This window comes from Malaclemys terrapin, chromosome 1 (assembly GCF_027887155.1).
Source record: "Malaclemys terrapin pileata isolate rMalTer1 chromosome 1, rMalTer1.hap1, whole genome shotgun sequence".
NCBI classification, from domain to species: Eukaryota; Metazoa; Chordata; order Testudines; family Emydidae; genus Malaclemys; species Malaclemys terrapin.
Genome location: NC_071505.1, coordinates 153,567,495 through 153,582,903, shown reverse-complemented (window position 1 = coordinate 153,582,903; position 15,409 = coordinate 153,567,495). Strand labels below are relative to the sequence as shown.

At 44.6% G+C, this 15,409-nt stretch overlaps 1 protein-coding gene across 2 annotated transcripts; it reads right to left on the bottom strand.

Annotated features, from left to right (window-relative positions):
• Positions 1-2,296: 2,296 nt before the first annotated feature.
• NEPRO (nucleolus and neural progenitor protein) lies at positions 2,297-15,007 on the bottom strand. Of its 2 annotated transcripts, none has more exons than XM_054044083.1 (9): positions 14,901-15,007; positions 13,879-14,033; positions 12,858-12,934; positions 8,280-8,411; positions 7,805-7,882; positions 5,730-6,082; positions 4,770-4,831; positions 4,067-4,296; positions 2,297-3,379 (listed from the first exon to the last, which is right to left on the bottom strand). In XM_054044083.1, the coding sequence occupies exons 1-9, from the start codon at positions 14,998-15,000 to the stop codon at positions 2,959-2,961; spliced, it is 1,608 nt and encodes a 535-aa protein (XP_053900058.1). In that variant the 5' UTR covers positions 15,001-15,007; the 3' UTR covers positions 2,297-2,958. The 2 variants fall into 2 exon arrangements, with proteins under 2 accessions (XP_053900058.1, XP_053900067.1); XM_054044092.1 differs by lacking the exon at positions 14,901-15,007 and adding an exon at positions 14,651-14,853.
• Between the last annotated feature and the right edge of the window lie 402 nt (positions 15,008-15,409).

Sequence of the window (15,409 nt, the reverse complement as noted above, 5' to 3'; positions counted from 1 at the left end):
GGTTTTAAGGAGGAATGGCACCTAGATTATTTTGTGTATTATAGTACCTAGCAGCTCCAGTTGTGGACCAGCAGCCCATTGTAGTAGGTGCTGTATAATAGGAGAATATTCCATACAACCCCAGTATTCCTCTAGGTGAAAGCTGATCAGTGGGGCATTGTGATAAAGGCAAGATTTCAGTAGCATCATGGGAACTGCTGTACCAGGTCACCCCTTCCTCCTCTGTTCTTACTCTGCTGTGATGCCTACAGGAAACCAACCAGAGAAAGTCATTAAACAAAAAACATAGAACTTGAAAATGAGATTACATCCTTCCCCCTTCTCTGGCACTTAAGGGCTGGTCCTAGGAACACACATGTAACTATGAACAGTAGTCCCATTGAATTCAATAAGACTACTCCTGTACAGCAGTGCTATAGGAGGAGGACCATAAACTAAGTTCTTCTCAGTATGGACCATGGCTTTGTATGTATTTGTACATACACATAAATGCAAAACTTGGAGCTCCTGGGCAGCAGTGAAGTTAAATATTTCATACCTGATTGGTGCTATTATTCTTGCACCTTCCTCTGAAGCAGTTGGTGCTGGTCCCTGGTAGAGAGGGGTTACTAGACTAGACAAACCACAGGTCAGCTCATGTATTCTCCATCCTTATTTTCAGTGACTTCTTTCCCAGAAAGTAGCCTTCTGGGCTTAAAGCTGCTTCTGGCTAGACTCCGTCCAGCAGTGAGTTATGGAATGTGTTACTGAAAAGCTTATCTCTACCTGTATTTGGCAGTGTAATAACTCCAAGGAAGTGGGTTTATGTCCTCTGATGGATGAAGGCAGAACCCTTATTTTTAATCTTGTAATGCTACAGCTAGATTACTTCAGTGATTTTGGTTGGCTCCTACCCTTAAAGTAGCCTCAGCTACATTGTGTGCAAGTTGAAGCATCAGCTCACCTCTCCCCCTACTCTGAGCTGTTTTAGGCACATAATCAGCACTTCAAATAGGCAAGCATCTTTCAGAACTGGGGTTATCAATGGAACCCTAACTGCTGAGACACTTACTCTAGATTAGCGGTTGGCAACCTTTCAGAAGTGGTGTGCCAAATCTTCATTTATTCACTCTAATTTAAGGCTTCACATGCCAGTAATACATGTTACTGTATTTAATGTTTTTAGAAGGTCTCTTTCTATACGTCTAATATATAACTAAACTATTGTTGTATGTAAAGTAAATAACATTTTTAAAATGTTTAAGAAGCTTCACTTAAAATTAAATTAAAATGCAGAGCTCCCTGGACCGGCAGCCAGGATCCAGGTAGCGTGAGTACCAGTGAAAATCAGTTTGCGTGCTGCCTTCAGCACATGTGCCATAGGTTGCCTACCCCTGTTCTAGATTGTGCCTCCAGCCCTGACCACTAGACTTACTGTATGGATCACTCCTACAGGTGGGGCTTAAACTTCACAGCACCAGCAGGAATGTATGCTCACTGCATGATCTACATTTCAGATCTGGCCAAGCACTAGAGTTTGAATAGGTTAAAGCAGTGGCTGTCAACCTTTCCAGACTGCTGTACCCCTTTCAGGAGTTTGATCTGGCTTCAGTACCTCCAGTTTCACGCCCCTAAAACTACTTGATTACAAAATCAAACAAAAATGTGTCACAGCACACTTACTGAAAAATTGCTTATTTTATCATATAATTATGAAATCAAATAAATATTGTGCTTACATTTGTGTATAGTATACAGAGCAGTATAATTTTCTGTATAAAATGTTAGTGTGTACTGACTTTGCTAGTGCTTTTTTTTGTAGCCTGTTAAAAACTAGGCAAATATCTAGATGAGCTGATGTACCACCAACCATTGGCTGAAGGCAACACTGTAGGACCTAGCTTATGTGCTCCCATACACTTCAGGCATCAGAATGACAAAAACTGCTGTCCAGGCTCTAGGATCATGACAAAGACATTTTGGCTTCTGTATGAGCAGCAAATATTAAAGGGGTGACTATATCTATAGATAGATATAGTCTTGGCTTGTTTGAAAAACACAGATACTTAGAAAGTATTTTAAATCTTTACTCAGAGCAAGGGAGGGGTTCCTTTGATAGCCAGAAGCAGATGGCCCAGCTCTTTCCACATGCTAGAGGAGTCTTGTCCTCTTGTTGGTTTCTAACATGGTGTTTTATACTACATTCTGTGATTGCAGCACTTATAACACAGGTCTCTCAGCAGTAGGACTAGAGCCATTGTGCTTTTCTTGATGAAGAGATGAAAAACGCCCAAATAAACCACTGTTCCCTTAGCAAGACCTTCTCACCCATGACAATTTATTGAACTGTTCATCTGAGATATCTCCTCTAAAATAACATTTTACAAAGAAACATTTAGTAGGACCACTATCTTCTCTGTAGTGCAGCCTCACTAGCCCCCAATTATTGTGGGGAAATTAAGTATGTGGATTACAGAGACTAACACTTTAACAATGTTTCTAATAGTTTTCTTTAGGCAGTTATAAAAAGCTAGATTGTGGCATTCTACAGCAGTGGTCCCCAAACTTTTCACAGTTGTGCCCTGCCTTACACCCCTCTGTGCACCCCTCCTCCCCTTGGCCAGGAGCAAGGCTGTAGCTCCCGGGGTGGGTGGAGAGACAGACACAGGTAATGGGGTTGCAGCTGGGTGCGGGTCTCCAGCCAAGGTTGGGAACAGAGCTATAGACAGGGGCCAAGGTTTGGGGCGGGCCCAAGGCTTGGAGTGGGACAGGTGCAGAGCCAAGGCTGCGCATGGGGCCAGAGCAGAGGGATTGGAGCGGGGTTGGGTGGCGCTCTTTTCCTCACTCCCCATGGGGGCTGGCTTGGGCCCCACTGTGCCCCCCCAAATGTTCCTCCAAACCCACCCTTGGGGGGTGTGCGCCCCACAGTTTGGGGACCTCTGTACTACAGTGACTCACCCCCACATCATCGCACTAGTGTTATACACCCATTGCTGCAAAAATGTCATCAATATCATCGTTCTCACTAGTCCCTTTCACTGTAGGCCCAGGGTTTCTTTCTAATGCCACAGGTTCAGAGGTCCCCACTTTGTCTTGTTCTCCAATATGCTTGGTAGCAGTACAGTCTCCTGCTTTTCTTAGGTGAAGTGAATGCTCACACTGCCAAGAAGGATAGAGGGATGCAGCACCAGGCATACTGTCTTCAAAAAGGCTGGAAGTGCTTTGTTGAACAAACTCTGGAGTCTTCTTTGAGACAGATTTTGACCTTCTGGACAGTTTGATCTTCCTTTGCTGCCAGGAACTTGCTCTGTGGTACTGCTTTGGCCAATGTGCCTTTTGCAAGCCAGAGAGAAGGTATTTGCAGATAGATGCTTTAACACAGCCCAGTTTTTTCTGTAAGCTTTAAGGTAAAGGGGAAAAAACAAAGCAATTCTTCAGTGAGGGGAAAAAAAAAAAAAAAAAAAAAAGGTTTCTGCTCTGGCAAAATTCAACCCTCAGCTTTGGGAGACTTGGACATTTCCCTTCTTCCCTCACAACCCAGAGTTATAGAACGCATCTTGGAAATCATAAGCCCAGGCTTGCAAAAAAATCACCATCCCAGGTAGAAAGAGTATTCACCCACCCTTACATCTTACTGCAGTGTAGAAAGTATTCATTCACTCATTTAAAAAAGCCTCACTGCAGATGAGGATACATTCATAGAGTAATACATCTCCCCTCAAATGCATTTCTAGATCTGTGAACATTCCAAGGGCTTTTCTACACAGGAACTTGCAGCCGTTTCATTAAATTGATTTAATTAAGCAACTGCACACTGGTGGACTCTTACTTTGGTTTAAGAATAGCTTATTTCTGTCATCTTAAACCTGTTCTTAATTGATTTAAGATAAGCCAAAAACCCCACTCATACCAGAACAACAGCCTCCACACAAGGTTTTGTACTAGCCTAGCTACATTAGTTTTAATTCAACACTTCGGTAATACCAAACAACTTTCCCACATAGGAAAGACCTAAATAGTAAGATATATTGAAGAACCGCAGAGTGTTGTCCCTGAAACCCCCAAATCCATGTTAAATTACACCTGCCTGCAGCCCTGAGCCTCCACATGGTGCAGCCGTTTGCTTTTCAAAAGTTTGGTTCCCAGAAAGAAAGCTTCTGACTTGAGCTTTTTGCTTTTGCAGTAGAGAATGGCCGTTTTGAGTGCTTCAGACAGTTCTCCAAAAGAGCAGGCTTCTCTAAACCGCAACACAAGGGATTTGGCATGCTGGGATCTCACTGCTTTTGCTTCAGAAAGCGTTAGCCTGAAGTCTACTTCCTGAAATAAAGATGAAGGAAGAAATTAGTGTTTAAAAAAAAAAAAAAAAAAAATCAATGTCCAACAGGAGAGAAGCTCAGCTGCTTAATGTTAAAGCAACATAATTTACTGCACCAGGAGGCAGTGGTCTGGTGGTTAAGAGGAAGAACTGCAGTTTTCATGAACTTAAGTCCCAATTCCCATCTCTAGCACCAACTGTGAAATGGAGACTGATACCCACATTTGTGAAGCACTCAGATCCACAAGCAAAGGATAAAACTACATTGTCTACACGAAGCCTCCATGTCAGTCAGAGGAGCTACGATAAGGTAAGCCAGGGAAAGAGCCCTGGAAGCCACTAGCTTCAACGTACCAGGGACAGGCAGCGCAAAGGGGAGAGAATATTTTCCAATCACAAACATGCAGAAAAAGCCTTTGGAGCCCTGATGTCCTCTTTAAAAGATACAATGTGTGTTAATTTAAGCCATACAAACCTCTTGGACTCTGGGTTTAAGTTGCCTACATAAGGTCTTGATGTCAAATCCCAACTGCTTTCCTGGAGAGGGAGAGAAAGAAAAGATTGTCGCTTAAAAATGGGAAGAGTTGTTTCTGTAACTGCACAATTTCACCCCAGCTCAGCCCTTCAGTCTGCTGCACAGCCATACAGGAGACATCGGGTCATAAGCTTCTTACTAACAATTGGCTCACACCAGGGTTCAGCATTGCCAGCTGGCAACGCAAAGAGGGGTGAGCAAAGGATCCAGATGTAAGATGCATCTCAGCCAGCTAGATGCAAGGAACAAAATGGATGGCGAGATTCACAGAAAGCAATCCAGAAAAATTAGGTGGATAAAGAGCCATTCATGCACTTCGATGCTTTTGGTTTCTGCCATCGCCCCTCCTGGAAGGGAGGTTTAGCGGTTAAAGGACAGAACTAGGAATCAGAGGATCTAGGTTCTGCTGTATGGGAGTTGGCCAGTTTACTTAGCTTCACTGTCCCCTCATTTAAAAATGGGGAGGAATGATCAGAATGAGCTGCCTACCTTGTAAACATGCCGAGAGGCTTAAATTGTTCATCTTTGTAAAGGGTTTTGAGATCCTGTACTGTACCGCACTGTGAAAGTGCAAAGCATTACTTAACACTCTCCCTCCCCCCCGACCCCACCCCCAAAAAAGTCTTCACACATTTCCAGAAAAACAGTAACAAAACTACATTTCAGAAGCTGACGTGAAAGACAAGGGTAGGCCAAAGCACACCTTCTTACCACTCTTCTGTTAGAGACCCCAGCATGTACCTGGCCCAAAGAAGCTTAAGATGAAGCATTTAATGCTGGGACCTGTAGTATCCCTGAGCCACAGGATTTACTCTATTTTATGAAGGTAGAACCTAAGGATTAGGGGCACGTTGCTAACATGGGCCTCCCCACTAACCATACTGCCTCAGAACTCTTTACCTCTGTTCGCTCTCTTCACCAGAACCGGCTTCCCAATGTCAATAGGGCGCTGGATGTTGGTCATCTTGCTGCACCTTGTGGGAGCTGCCAGGCCTCTCTCTTTACTGCACCTGGATGCTACTGCAGGCCCTGCAAACAGTTTGTTCAGCCATCCAGTTGCCTTTTTTGTTGCAAGTACTTTAGGTCTTTTTTTAATCTCCAAATAAAGGGGTCCCAGAAACTCCGTGATTTCAGAAGGGAAGGTAAACCCCTTAATATAAGGCATCTGCTGGGTTCTGGACACCTCCTGCAGCAACCCAGACAACACCCCATATAAAGAAATGAGGCTTTGTAATACACACCTATAAAGAATCCTGGGAAGATAAACACATGGGCATGAGCCAACTGCAGACACAAGCTGTTTAACTTGTATTCACTAAGCAAGTTCACTAATCCTGTAACTGCCTCTTCCTCCCCTTTTCTCCTAAAGAAGTCCCTTTCCCCCCTCCCCCCCACACACTTCTGGATCCTGACTTCATGCTCTCCAACCACCTTCCCTTGCATGTGTTTTGAAACTGGTTCTTCCCTATAAATAGCATAACCTCCCAATGTAAACGGCTTCCTCAATGTTAGTTTCTGGGCGGGTTACCAATTTTGGTTGAACCTATTCCTGGAGGTTTCATCATGATATAATCTTTAATTAAAGATTCATCTTTAACTCCTGGAGACTCCAGGACAGTCCTGGAGGGTTGGCAACCCTAAGCATGGAGCAACAGGACAAGACTTGCTCCACTCTATAATTCTCCATCCAATACGCACCCTCCAGAAACCTCTTTTCTTCCCTAGCACTATATCTAGTGGATCTTCCATAAACCCTGGGAATTAGCAGGTTCTCAAGTAACATCCAGCCAAGCCCATTTCATGGGAATTCTTTGATGCAAAATGGTTTGGTGCATGAATTCAATGCAGTTGGGCTTACTTATCTGATATTATACACTTTCCTTTTCAATGGAAACTGGAAAAAAATTTTCCTGTTCCAAACAGCACTTATACAATTTATTATACATGGAGCTATGCCATGCAAGAGGGTCTACATTTTTGCAGTCTAGTTGCACACTTTGTGCACAAAGCAATGATGTGAAGAGACTAGAACAATGATTTCACTGAAAGAATCAGGAGCATTGAGAACTGACTCCATTCTATCCATTTCATTTTCAACATGAGGCAGGTCAGATTGCTTACTGGAAAATCCCGGATGTGGCAAATTGACACCGTGTATATATAGGGTGAAATGAACTTAGCTAAAGAAAATATATGTTTTGCAGTTTATGTAAAGTGCAGGTCCTGTTAGCAGTTGTGGGAAAGCCTTGAAGGAAGAGGGATAATTGGAAAAACTGGACCTGGAAGGTAACTGACAAGATAGGAGGAAAAGTCCTAAAGAAGACACCCTAGTTACCAAGAGTGGTTCAAACTGGTTCAATCAAAAAGACATTTTCAGTCACGTAGGGTCTGATAAAGGTATAACAAGCGGAGGGTTCACTCTGAGTACCTGCCCTGTCCAGCTGGAACCAGTCAACATGGGTTTGAGCACCCCAGGTTTAGTCCTGTTACAAGTATCCAATCCATACTTATAACTGCATCTTACTATATGGGTGTGGTTATTGCTTAGGCATTTAAGACACGTTTGCAGCAGCTGTATAAAAATAATTTGGCCTTTGGATTTAATAAAGGAATTTATGGTTAAATTAGTGTCATGGTAATACTCTGTATTAATAATAATAATTCCAACTACCCTGACTGTGGTATAGTTAATGTTAGAGAAATTTGCTAAGTGCCAAGTACACACACTTCACATCTACTACAGCATCCTACAGGATATCCAGTAAGAGAACACCACTTGTTTGTCACACCCGAAACGGACAGGTCAAGAGTGAAGGAAGGTGGCACCAACTAGTGCTACACCACTCTATTCTGGTCACAGACAACTCACTAACCAGAAAGGCCAGAGTACAACCATGCCATCTGCTGGTGAAAGTACCCAAGGAAAAGAAGACAGACAAAAAAACAGTAAAGATTAGTTTTCAAAATGTACAAACCATAATCTGCTCAACAATCCCGAAACCACAGTGTTCAAAAGGATGTATTCTTCCAAACACAGATGCTTAACAGACAGGCTGGAAATTAAGCTGATTAAGGTTAGACAACAACGTAACAATGTACAATGGAACTTAGTGAGCAAAGAGACTTTCCTTAAAAAAAAAAAAAAAAAAAAAAAAAAAACCCCTCAAGAAGCAATATCCTTGGCAATTGTTTAGGCTAGGGATACCCAAATACTGGGTTACTTGGGCTGCAATGGCAAACTTGCCAGCAGCATGAGTCTCACATCTAATAACACAAATAGATACATGCAACTTGAAGCTTCTTTAATAGATTAAAAAAAAGAATTGCTTGGCTGAGTCCAGCAGCAATTACGAGCCTACAGTAGATCTAGTTTTGTTCTCACCATGAAGCTGAATGGGGGAGGGCAGCAAGTGATATTTAAGAAAATCATTCTGTAAAGAGAAAGGATACACAAATGCTTTGCAGCAACACTCCAGTAAGCGCAACAAGAGCTTGCAGCCTCCCAAGATCTTCACCGCCACCACTTCTATCACAGGCTGGCTGGGAACCAAGCACTCCCCTGCATTTTCAGATTTACTTTTCCTACATTGTCAGAAGGGTTAGGAGATAGTGGTTACACTTAGCATTTGTATTTTCTTCTGAAATTTTTAGCAGCTTGGAGGTAATGTTTACTAAGGCCTGGTCTACACTACAAAGTTAGGTGCCTTTGTGCATGTGTCTATTCTTAAATCCGTCTCCCACCTATGTAAGCGCCCTGTTATGGCAACGCAGTAACACCCCCATCCCCAAGTGGCGTTGAGCCACGGTCGATGTACCAAGGTTGACGCAGCACGAGTGCAGACACTGCATTACTTATACACATGCGTCTGACGAAGTGGGCATTCACCCACGAAAGCTTATGTTCCAATACATCTGTTAGTCTTAAAGGTGCCATAGGACCCTCTGTTGCTTTTTACAGATCCAGACTAACACGGCTACCCCTCTGATGCATTACTTATGTTAATCCTAACAGTCCTCCGGCAGCTGTCCCACATGCCTGACACTGACCGCTCTGGTCACAATTATGAACTCCATTGCCTAGGGATCACAGAGAGTGGCTTCCCTTTAAAGCCTCCTGATTGTCCCAGTTGGTGAGTGCACCTAGCAGCTCTCCATTGTTGTGTGCAACTGCCCAGCTGGACATGACGGCTACACACTCCAGACATGCGCCAGCTCAGATTACATAGGAGATCTAATATCTCCTGGGCCTGTAGGGAGAGGAGGCTGTGCAGATACAGATACAGCTACAGACTAGCTGTAGAAATGTGGACATCTACGAGCAGATTGCACAGGGGATGCAGAAGGGGTACGACATGGACAAGCAGCAGTGTCACATGAAAGTGAAGGAACTACATCAGGCATATCAGAAGGTCACGGAGGCCAACAGTCAATCTGGTGCCAAACTGCAGACATACCACCTTTACAAAGAGCTGCATGCCATACTTGGCAGAGACCCCATCACCACAATGGATACCTCAAAGAAGCCCAAGCCACAGGCCCATGGCATGAACATCAAGGATGAGTAGGAAGTGGAAGAGGAGTAGGATGAGGGACAAGCGACCAAGGGTCCAGCTATGCTGAGCATCAGGACCTGTTTAAGACTCCACTGCAGTCCAGGCAGTCGAGCATGGGAAAGTCCGACGCAGAGGAAGGAACCTTAGGTAAGTGTAACTGTATTTCCCATTACATTGATGTACTGACAGTGCCCCCAACTTAACAGGACACAGCTATCGACTTTTCATTAGTTGACTCATACTAAGAAGAGGCAGCAGTAGAACAAAAAGGTAGCATAGTTATCTGCTTTTCATTGCTATGTAGTTAGGCAAGGGGGGGGGGGGGGGCATACAGACCAATTTGTTTATGTACACAGGGATGGCCCTAGAATCCTCCTGAAAGATCTTGAGGAAGCTTTCATGGAGGTACTCTGCAATCCTCTCCCAAAGGTTTCTAGGGATGGCAGCTTATTTCTTCCTCCATGGCAGGACACTTTCTCACACCACTCAGTGATAACTTTGGCAGGCACTATTGCAGTATACAGGTAGCAGCATACAGGCCCGGGCAGCTTCGGGAGACTAGCAGCAGCTGTGCTCTCTGTGCCTTTGTTACCCTGAGAAGTGAGATATCAGCTAAAATCACCATCCCCTGTGGGAAATGGTCCCAGTATTCAGTGCGGTTGCCATATACTCACAGTTTTATGCAAATGAGCAATTCCTTCCTCATTTCCCTCACCCCTGGCAGGCCACACTCACCATGGCTGGTGCTGTGAGTGGCGCCCTGCACAAGCATGCCAAAGTAGATGTGTCAATGAGCGTGTCTTGTTTAATTCTTTAGGAGAGCAAAGGATGGGAGTTCTGAACCTCAACTTTCGCTTTCCGTTGTGACTATACTGACAATGGTACCTCTGTGTGTTTTGTGTCGTTGCTGCCTTGGGGGGGTTCCTGCTCCACATCCACTGAATGCCTGAGTCAGATGAGGAGGAGAAAGAAGAGGACTTGGGGTGACATGTTCAGTGAAAACCCGCAAGCCAGTGCTGCATCAAACCATGAGCACAGGGCCTAGAGGGTGAACACTACAGACAGTCTGAAGAAGGAAAGAGCAGACAGGACAAAGGCCCAAGAGTCCCAGCAGGAAAAGGAGAGGGAGATGTGGGACGTAATGAGGCTTCTCTGACAACACCATAGATGCTGCAGACTCTTCTGGACCTACAGGTTCAATAGTCATGGGCTTGTCTCCCTTTGCAATCCATGGGGAACTCCACTGCAGCACCTCCTTACACCCCCCAACATTCCACATGGCATCTTGGGCCGCATCCCTATCCCTATCATTCCACCCCACAGGATATTACGGACAACTAGAGCATCACATACACTGACCTGTGAAAGCCAGTTGCTGTATGTGTAGGTAAAGTGGCCATGAATGTTCTTTCCCCCTAGTTAAGTTCTGTTCCATTAGTTTTTAATGTATTTGCAAAGAAAAATATGCAATTTAAAAGCACTTTCTGTTAATGAATAAAATTCTATTATTTGGAAAATAATTCATCTTTATCAGATCACAACATATGCTGCAGAGTGCCTAGCAGTTCTGAAAGCACCCGTTTGTTACTGTACAGTGTAACAACTCAGATGATCAATGACCTACAGTATAATAATCAAATGTACAGCAAGTACCACAAAATTAACAGGTGCACTGGCAGCGTGATATTCATAGATGTACACCAACCATCACACAATTCCTAACAGACCCCAACCAGCAGGGCCAGAGAGAGCACAGTCCACCACAACACATTCCTGTGACTTACTGTTAATGTGCTCTATCAAAGCCTCCCTGAGCCATACAGCTCCACACTGAGCAATTCTAGTAGCCCTTCTGTCGGCTGTTCAGACTCAGCAGACAGGCACTCCACCCCACCCCAGCAGCAAACTTGCCCTCTTTGCTTCACAGATATTATGCAGGTCACAGCAGACGGTTGTAACCCCTGGGATGGTTTTTTTCACTGAGATCCAATCTTGTAAGTGAGCAATACCAGCATCCCTTCAATCTACCAAAAGCACATTCAACTGTCGTTCTGTCCCTTACTGAGCAGATATTTGAATCTCTCTTTGCTGCTATTGAGGTGGCCGGTGTACAGCTTCGTAAGCCACAGTAGTAATGTGTAGACTGGATCCCCCAGGATCACTATTGGCATTTCAACATCACCAATGGTAATCCACCGGTCAGGAAAGAAAGTGCCTGCTCATGGCTTTCTTAACAGTCCTGTGTTCTTAAAGATGTGAGTGTCATGCACCTTCCATGACCAGGCAACACTGATGTTGATGAAGCATCCCTGGTGATCCACCCATGCTCGCATAACCATTGAAAAGTACCCCTGTGGCAAGATGCTCTGGTGCCAAAACAGGGAGATGCATGCTGTCTATTGCTCCACCGCAGTTCGGGAATCCCACTGATGCAAATCCATCCACTATGCCCTGCACGTTGCTGAGTCTCACGATCCTGTGTAGCATGAGACGATTAATGGCCCTGCATGCTTGCATGACAATGGCCCCTCCCGTGGATTTTCCATCTCCACAATGATTTCCTACTGGTTGGTGGCAATTCAGCCTTGCAAGTTTTCACAGTGCGATCCCCACTTTCTTCTCCACTGTAAGTGCAGCTCTCTTCCTTGTGCTGGAGGGATGGGGCGAGCTCAGCACACAGATCCAGGAAGGTGGCCTTTCACATCCAAAAGTTCTGCAGCCATTGCTCATCATCCTGAACTTGCATTACAATGAGATCCCAACAGTCAATGCTCCTTTCTCAGGCCCAGAAGTGGCTCTTCGCCATCTGAAGCTGCTCTGTGAATGGCACTAGCAACCTTGAATTGGTTCTCGCTAAGTCCAACAGCAGTCTGTCATCCAATAAATCATAATGTTCCTCGCTGATCTGGTTCTTCTTATGGCTCTGCAAATACTGGAGGATCATGTGTCCATCCTGTGCTTGCAACACTTATGACAATAGCGCAGAACTACGCAGGCTCCATGCTTCTGTCAGAGATAGTGGACACTGAAGATGGCTATACAGTTTCATGGGATTTTTATATATAAATAAAGACAAGATAATTATGGGATATAGATGACATTTTGTGATGCAGACAGTTGCATGCTGAAAAGTTGAGGCCTTGCTCCCAGACACCCCTGCATAACTCATTTCTGCCCCACCATGCATTGTCAAAACTTCCCAAGAGACAGTGAGCTGGACAGTGGCAGATTGCACACTGGGATACCTACCCATGGCGCACTGCACTGTGCATCAACACAAACACGCCTGATAAGTTTTATGCACAGAGCTGATGCTAGGAGCCAAGTATGCACATGCACAAGCAATATACTATCTACGGCAGCTTTATGCCAACATAACTTGTGTCAACCAAACTTTGTAGGTAGACATGGCCTAAGATAATGAATCATGTAGCAAGATAATGGGCGGTAAGATATACAGTTTCATGCAACTTACTTGGGACACAACTCCGCCAGATCTCGAATGGAGCCCATCAAGTTCATCTGATTTAAACGCTTTAAACATTGTTCTACCTGAAAAGAGAACAAACACCTTGAGTGGATATTTTCAGAAAAATAAGTTTTTTAGCTTAAGAGTCATATGTTAAATAAGACATCATCTCTTCTTGGTCTGCCAAGGGCAGTAGGTGGACCTTCTAGGTCTCGTACATTGATACATTCAAATATCGGAATAATGGTGGTGGGCTCTCTCTATGACATTATTGTGACAGGAATTTACACTGGGGCAAAGAGATTGTTGATTAATGCTGACTCCTCTAGGCTGCATGATGCTATTTTTAGGATTTAATTAAGTTTTCAAAAATAAAAATGCAAATGACTTGAGAAGGAGGCAGTGTGTCAAGTGGATAGATAGGAAGTCAGAAAACCTGGGTTGTAATCTCAATTGTGCTACAGCAATGAGCAGCATACTTATTATATTTAGATAGAATACACCAAAAAATGTTTTTAATTGATATTTATCAAATATATTCAGCTTCACTTTTTAAAGCTGCTTTGAAAAACTCAGTTCTTTCCCAAGAATAGTTTGCAGAAGTTGTATTTCAAAGGCAATTTGTGGATTATTTTCCCCCACCCATTATAAATTGAACACAAATATTTGTATTTCTATTATTCATGAATTGTAAGAAGCATGAAATGGATAAAAGCATCTAATTACATTTATTAGGGTCTTAACTTGAACAGAAAGGGTCTAAATATTGTTCTTACGGAAATAAGTAGCAGAATTCTCATTGATTACAAAGGAGCAAGACTTGGTTCAAAAACCAGTGGAACTTACAATGTCTAAAAGACAAGCAAAGAGCGTTATGAAACTACCAAAACCCACACTTTTGGGATGAAAACAAACCTGCCAAATTTCTTCCTCAAAAGAAATTCTGAGAAAAGTGCAATGGATTATAACTGAGATTTAGAAGGTTCATTTAAACCATAATTATTTCATGAAGCTTCTTCTTGCTAACCTGTTTCAGAGACAAATAGGTTTTATGGTGAGACATTCTGTTGTGGAAACCATAAAGGATCGAATGTAAAACTTTTCCTTCTGCATCCACAGCTTTACTCTTTAGCAACGTGCTGACCTTGTAACATCCTTTAACAACAGCTGGGAGGCATCTCACTGAGGAAAAAATGAAGACATTAATTATTTATTCCATACAAGATAAATCATATTAGGACAGCATAAATTATAACAACCCATGTCCCAAAGCACATGGTCCAAAGAGAAACATACTTCAGAAAAGCTAGGAACTACCTGTCTTGTTTTCAAATACATTTGAACAAATACCAGTTTGTTACTCTTGCCTACAATACATTCTTTAGTCCTTACTTATGATATATAACACATGGGAGTTTCATTAAAACAGAATTTTAAAGTCATTTACTTCTCCCCACTTAGCTTGGACAGTGCAACTCAACTAGTTTAGGCAGTATCACTAGAGCTAGTCCAATAGATTTGGATTTGTGGTCCTAAAACTGCAAGGGAATAGAAATAAAACTGCCTGATAGTGAGTTGAGGGAAGGGGTTGGTTTTTTTAATCATGATCAGTTCTAGTCAGGTTTTGTTCTATATTTAAACCACAAACCTTTAGAACTCTGGGACTAAAACTACTAGATCAGACCCTTTAAAAATCCATTCCCAGATCCTTGACAATCCCAGTCACACACACGCTCCACGCCGTATGCGACTAGCTGTGTTTCAGAGTCACAGATGATCTGCGAGTCAGGTACTGGTACCTCAAGTTTGCAGACGGGAAGGGCAAGAGCTAATGGCCCTCTACGTACGGGGGGAGGGTGTCGCCACATATCCTGCAGAGCCTGCCTGGTGAGTTCTCCCACCCTTCCAGTGCAGCCCACTAATGAAGCCCCCGACTCCAGAATCCTTCCCGTGACGCCCCTGCCATCTTCCCTCACGGTTCCAGCGCAGGGTGGTACGTGCTTGTTCTTCCCAGTGCCCCCTCCCCAGTGCTGCCCTTTGCTTGACTACCTGCGCGGTGTTGGGCCGGCAGGGCCACCGTAGCGCAGCTCGCAGGCCACGGCACGTGCCACCGGTTCCACGCCGCCTCCCCCTGCACGGGCGCCGCCATCTTGCCGGGGTGAGAAGGAGTCGGGACTCGGAGAGTGAAGATGGGGGGCGGAGCTACAAGAGCAGGAGGCGGGGCTGGGCAGAACCAAACCAGTGCGGGGGGTGTGGAGACGGGGAAGCGGAACCAAATGGTCTGGGCGGAGGAAGGTGCCTGGGAAGCGCAGACTCTCCTAGGGCGGGGTTGAGGCCTGTGGCTCGGGGGTCCCTAGCGCGTGGACCGGGCGCTGTCAGGGCCCAGACCCCGCCGGTGCAGCCTGGCCGCCGCTGGGGTGTGCCTCAGGCCCCAGCTCCTGGAGGCAGGCGATGGGGGGAGAAGCTGAGCTGGCCCCCAGGCAGGGAGTGTCTCGCCCTCCTGGCCGCAGAGCCCAGCTTGAGAGCGAGACCCCCGGGTTGCCTTGAGGCTACAAAGG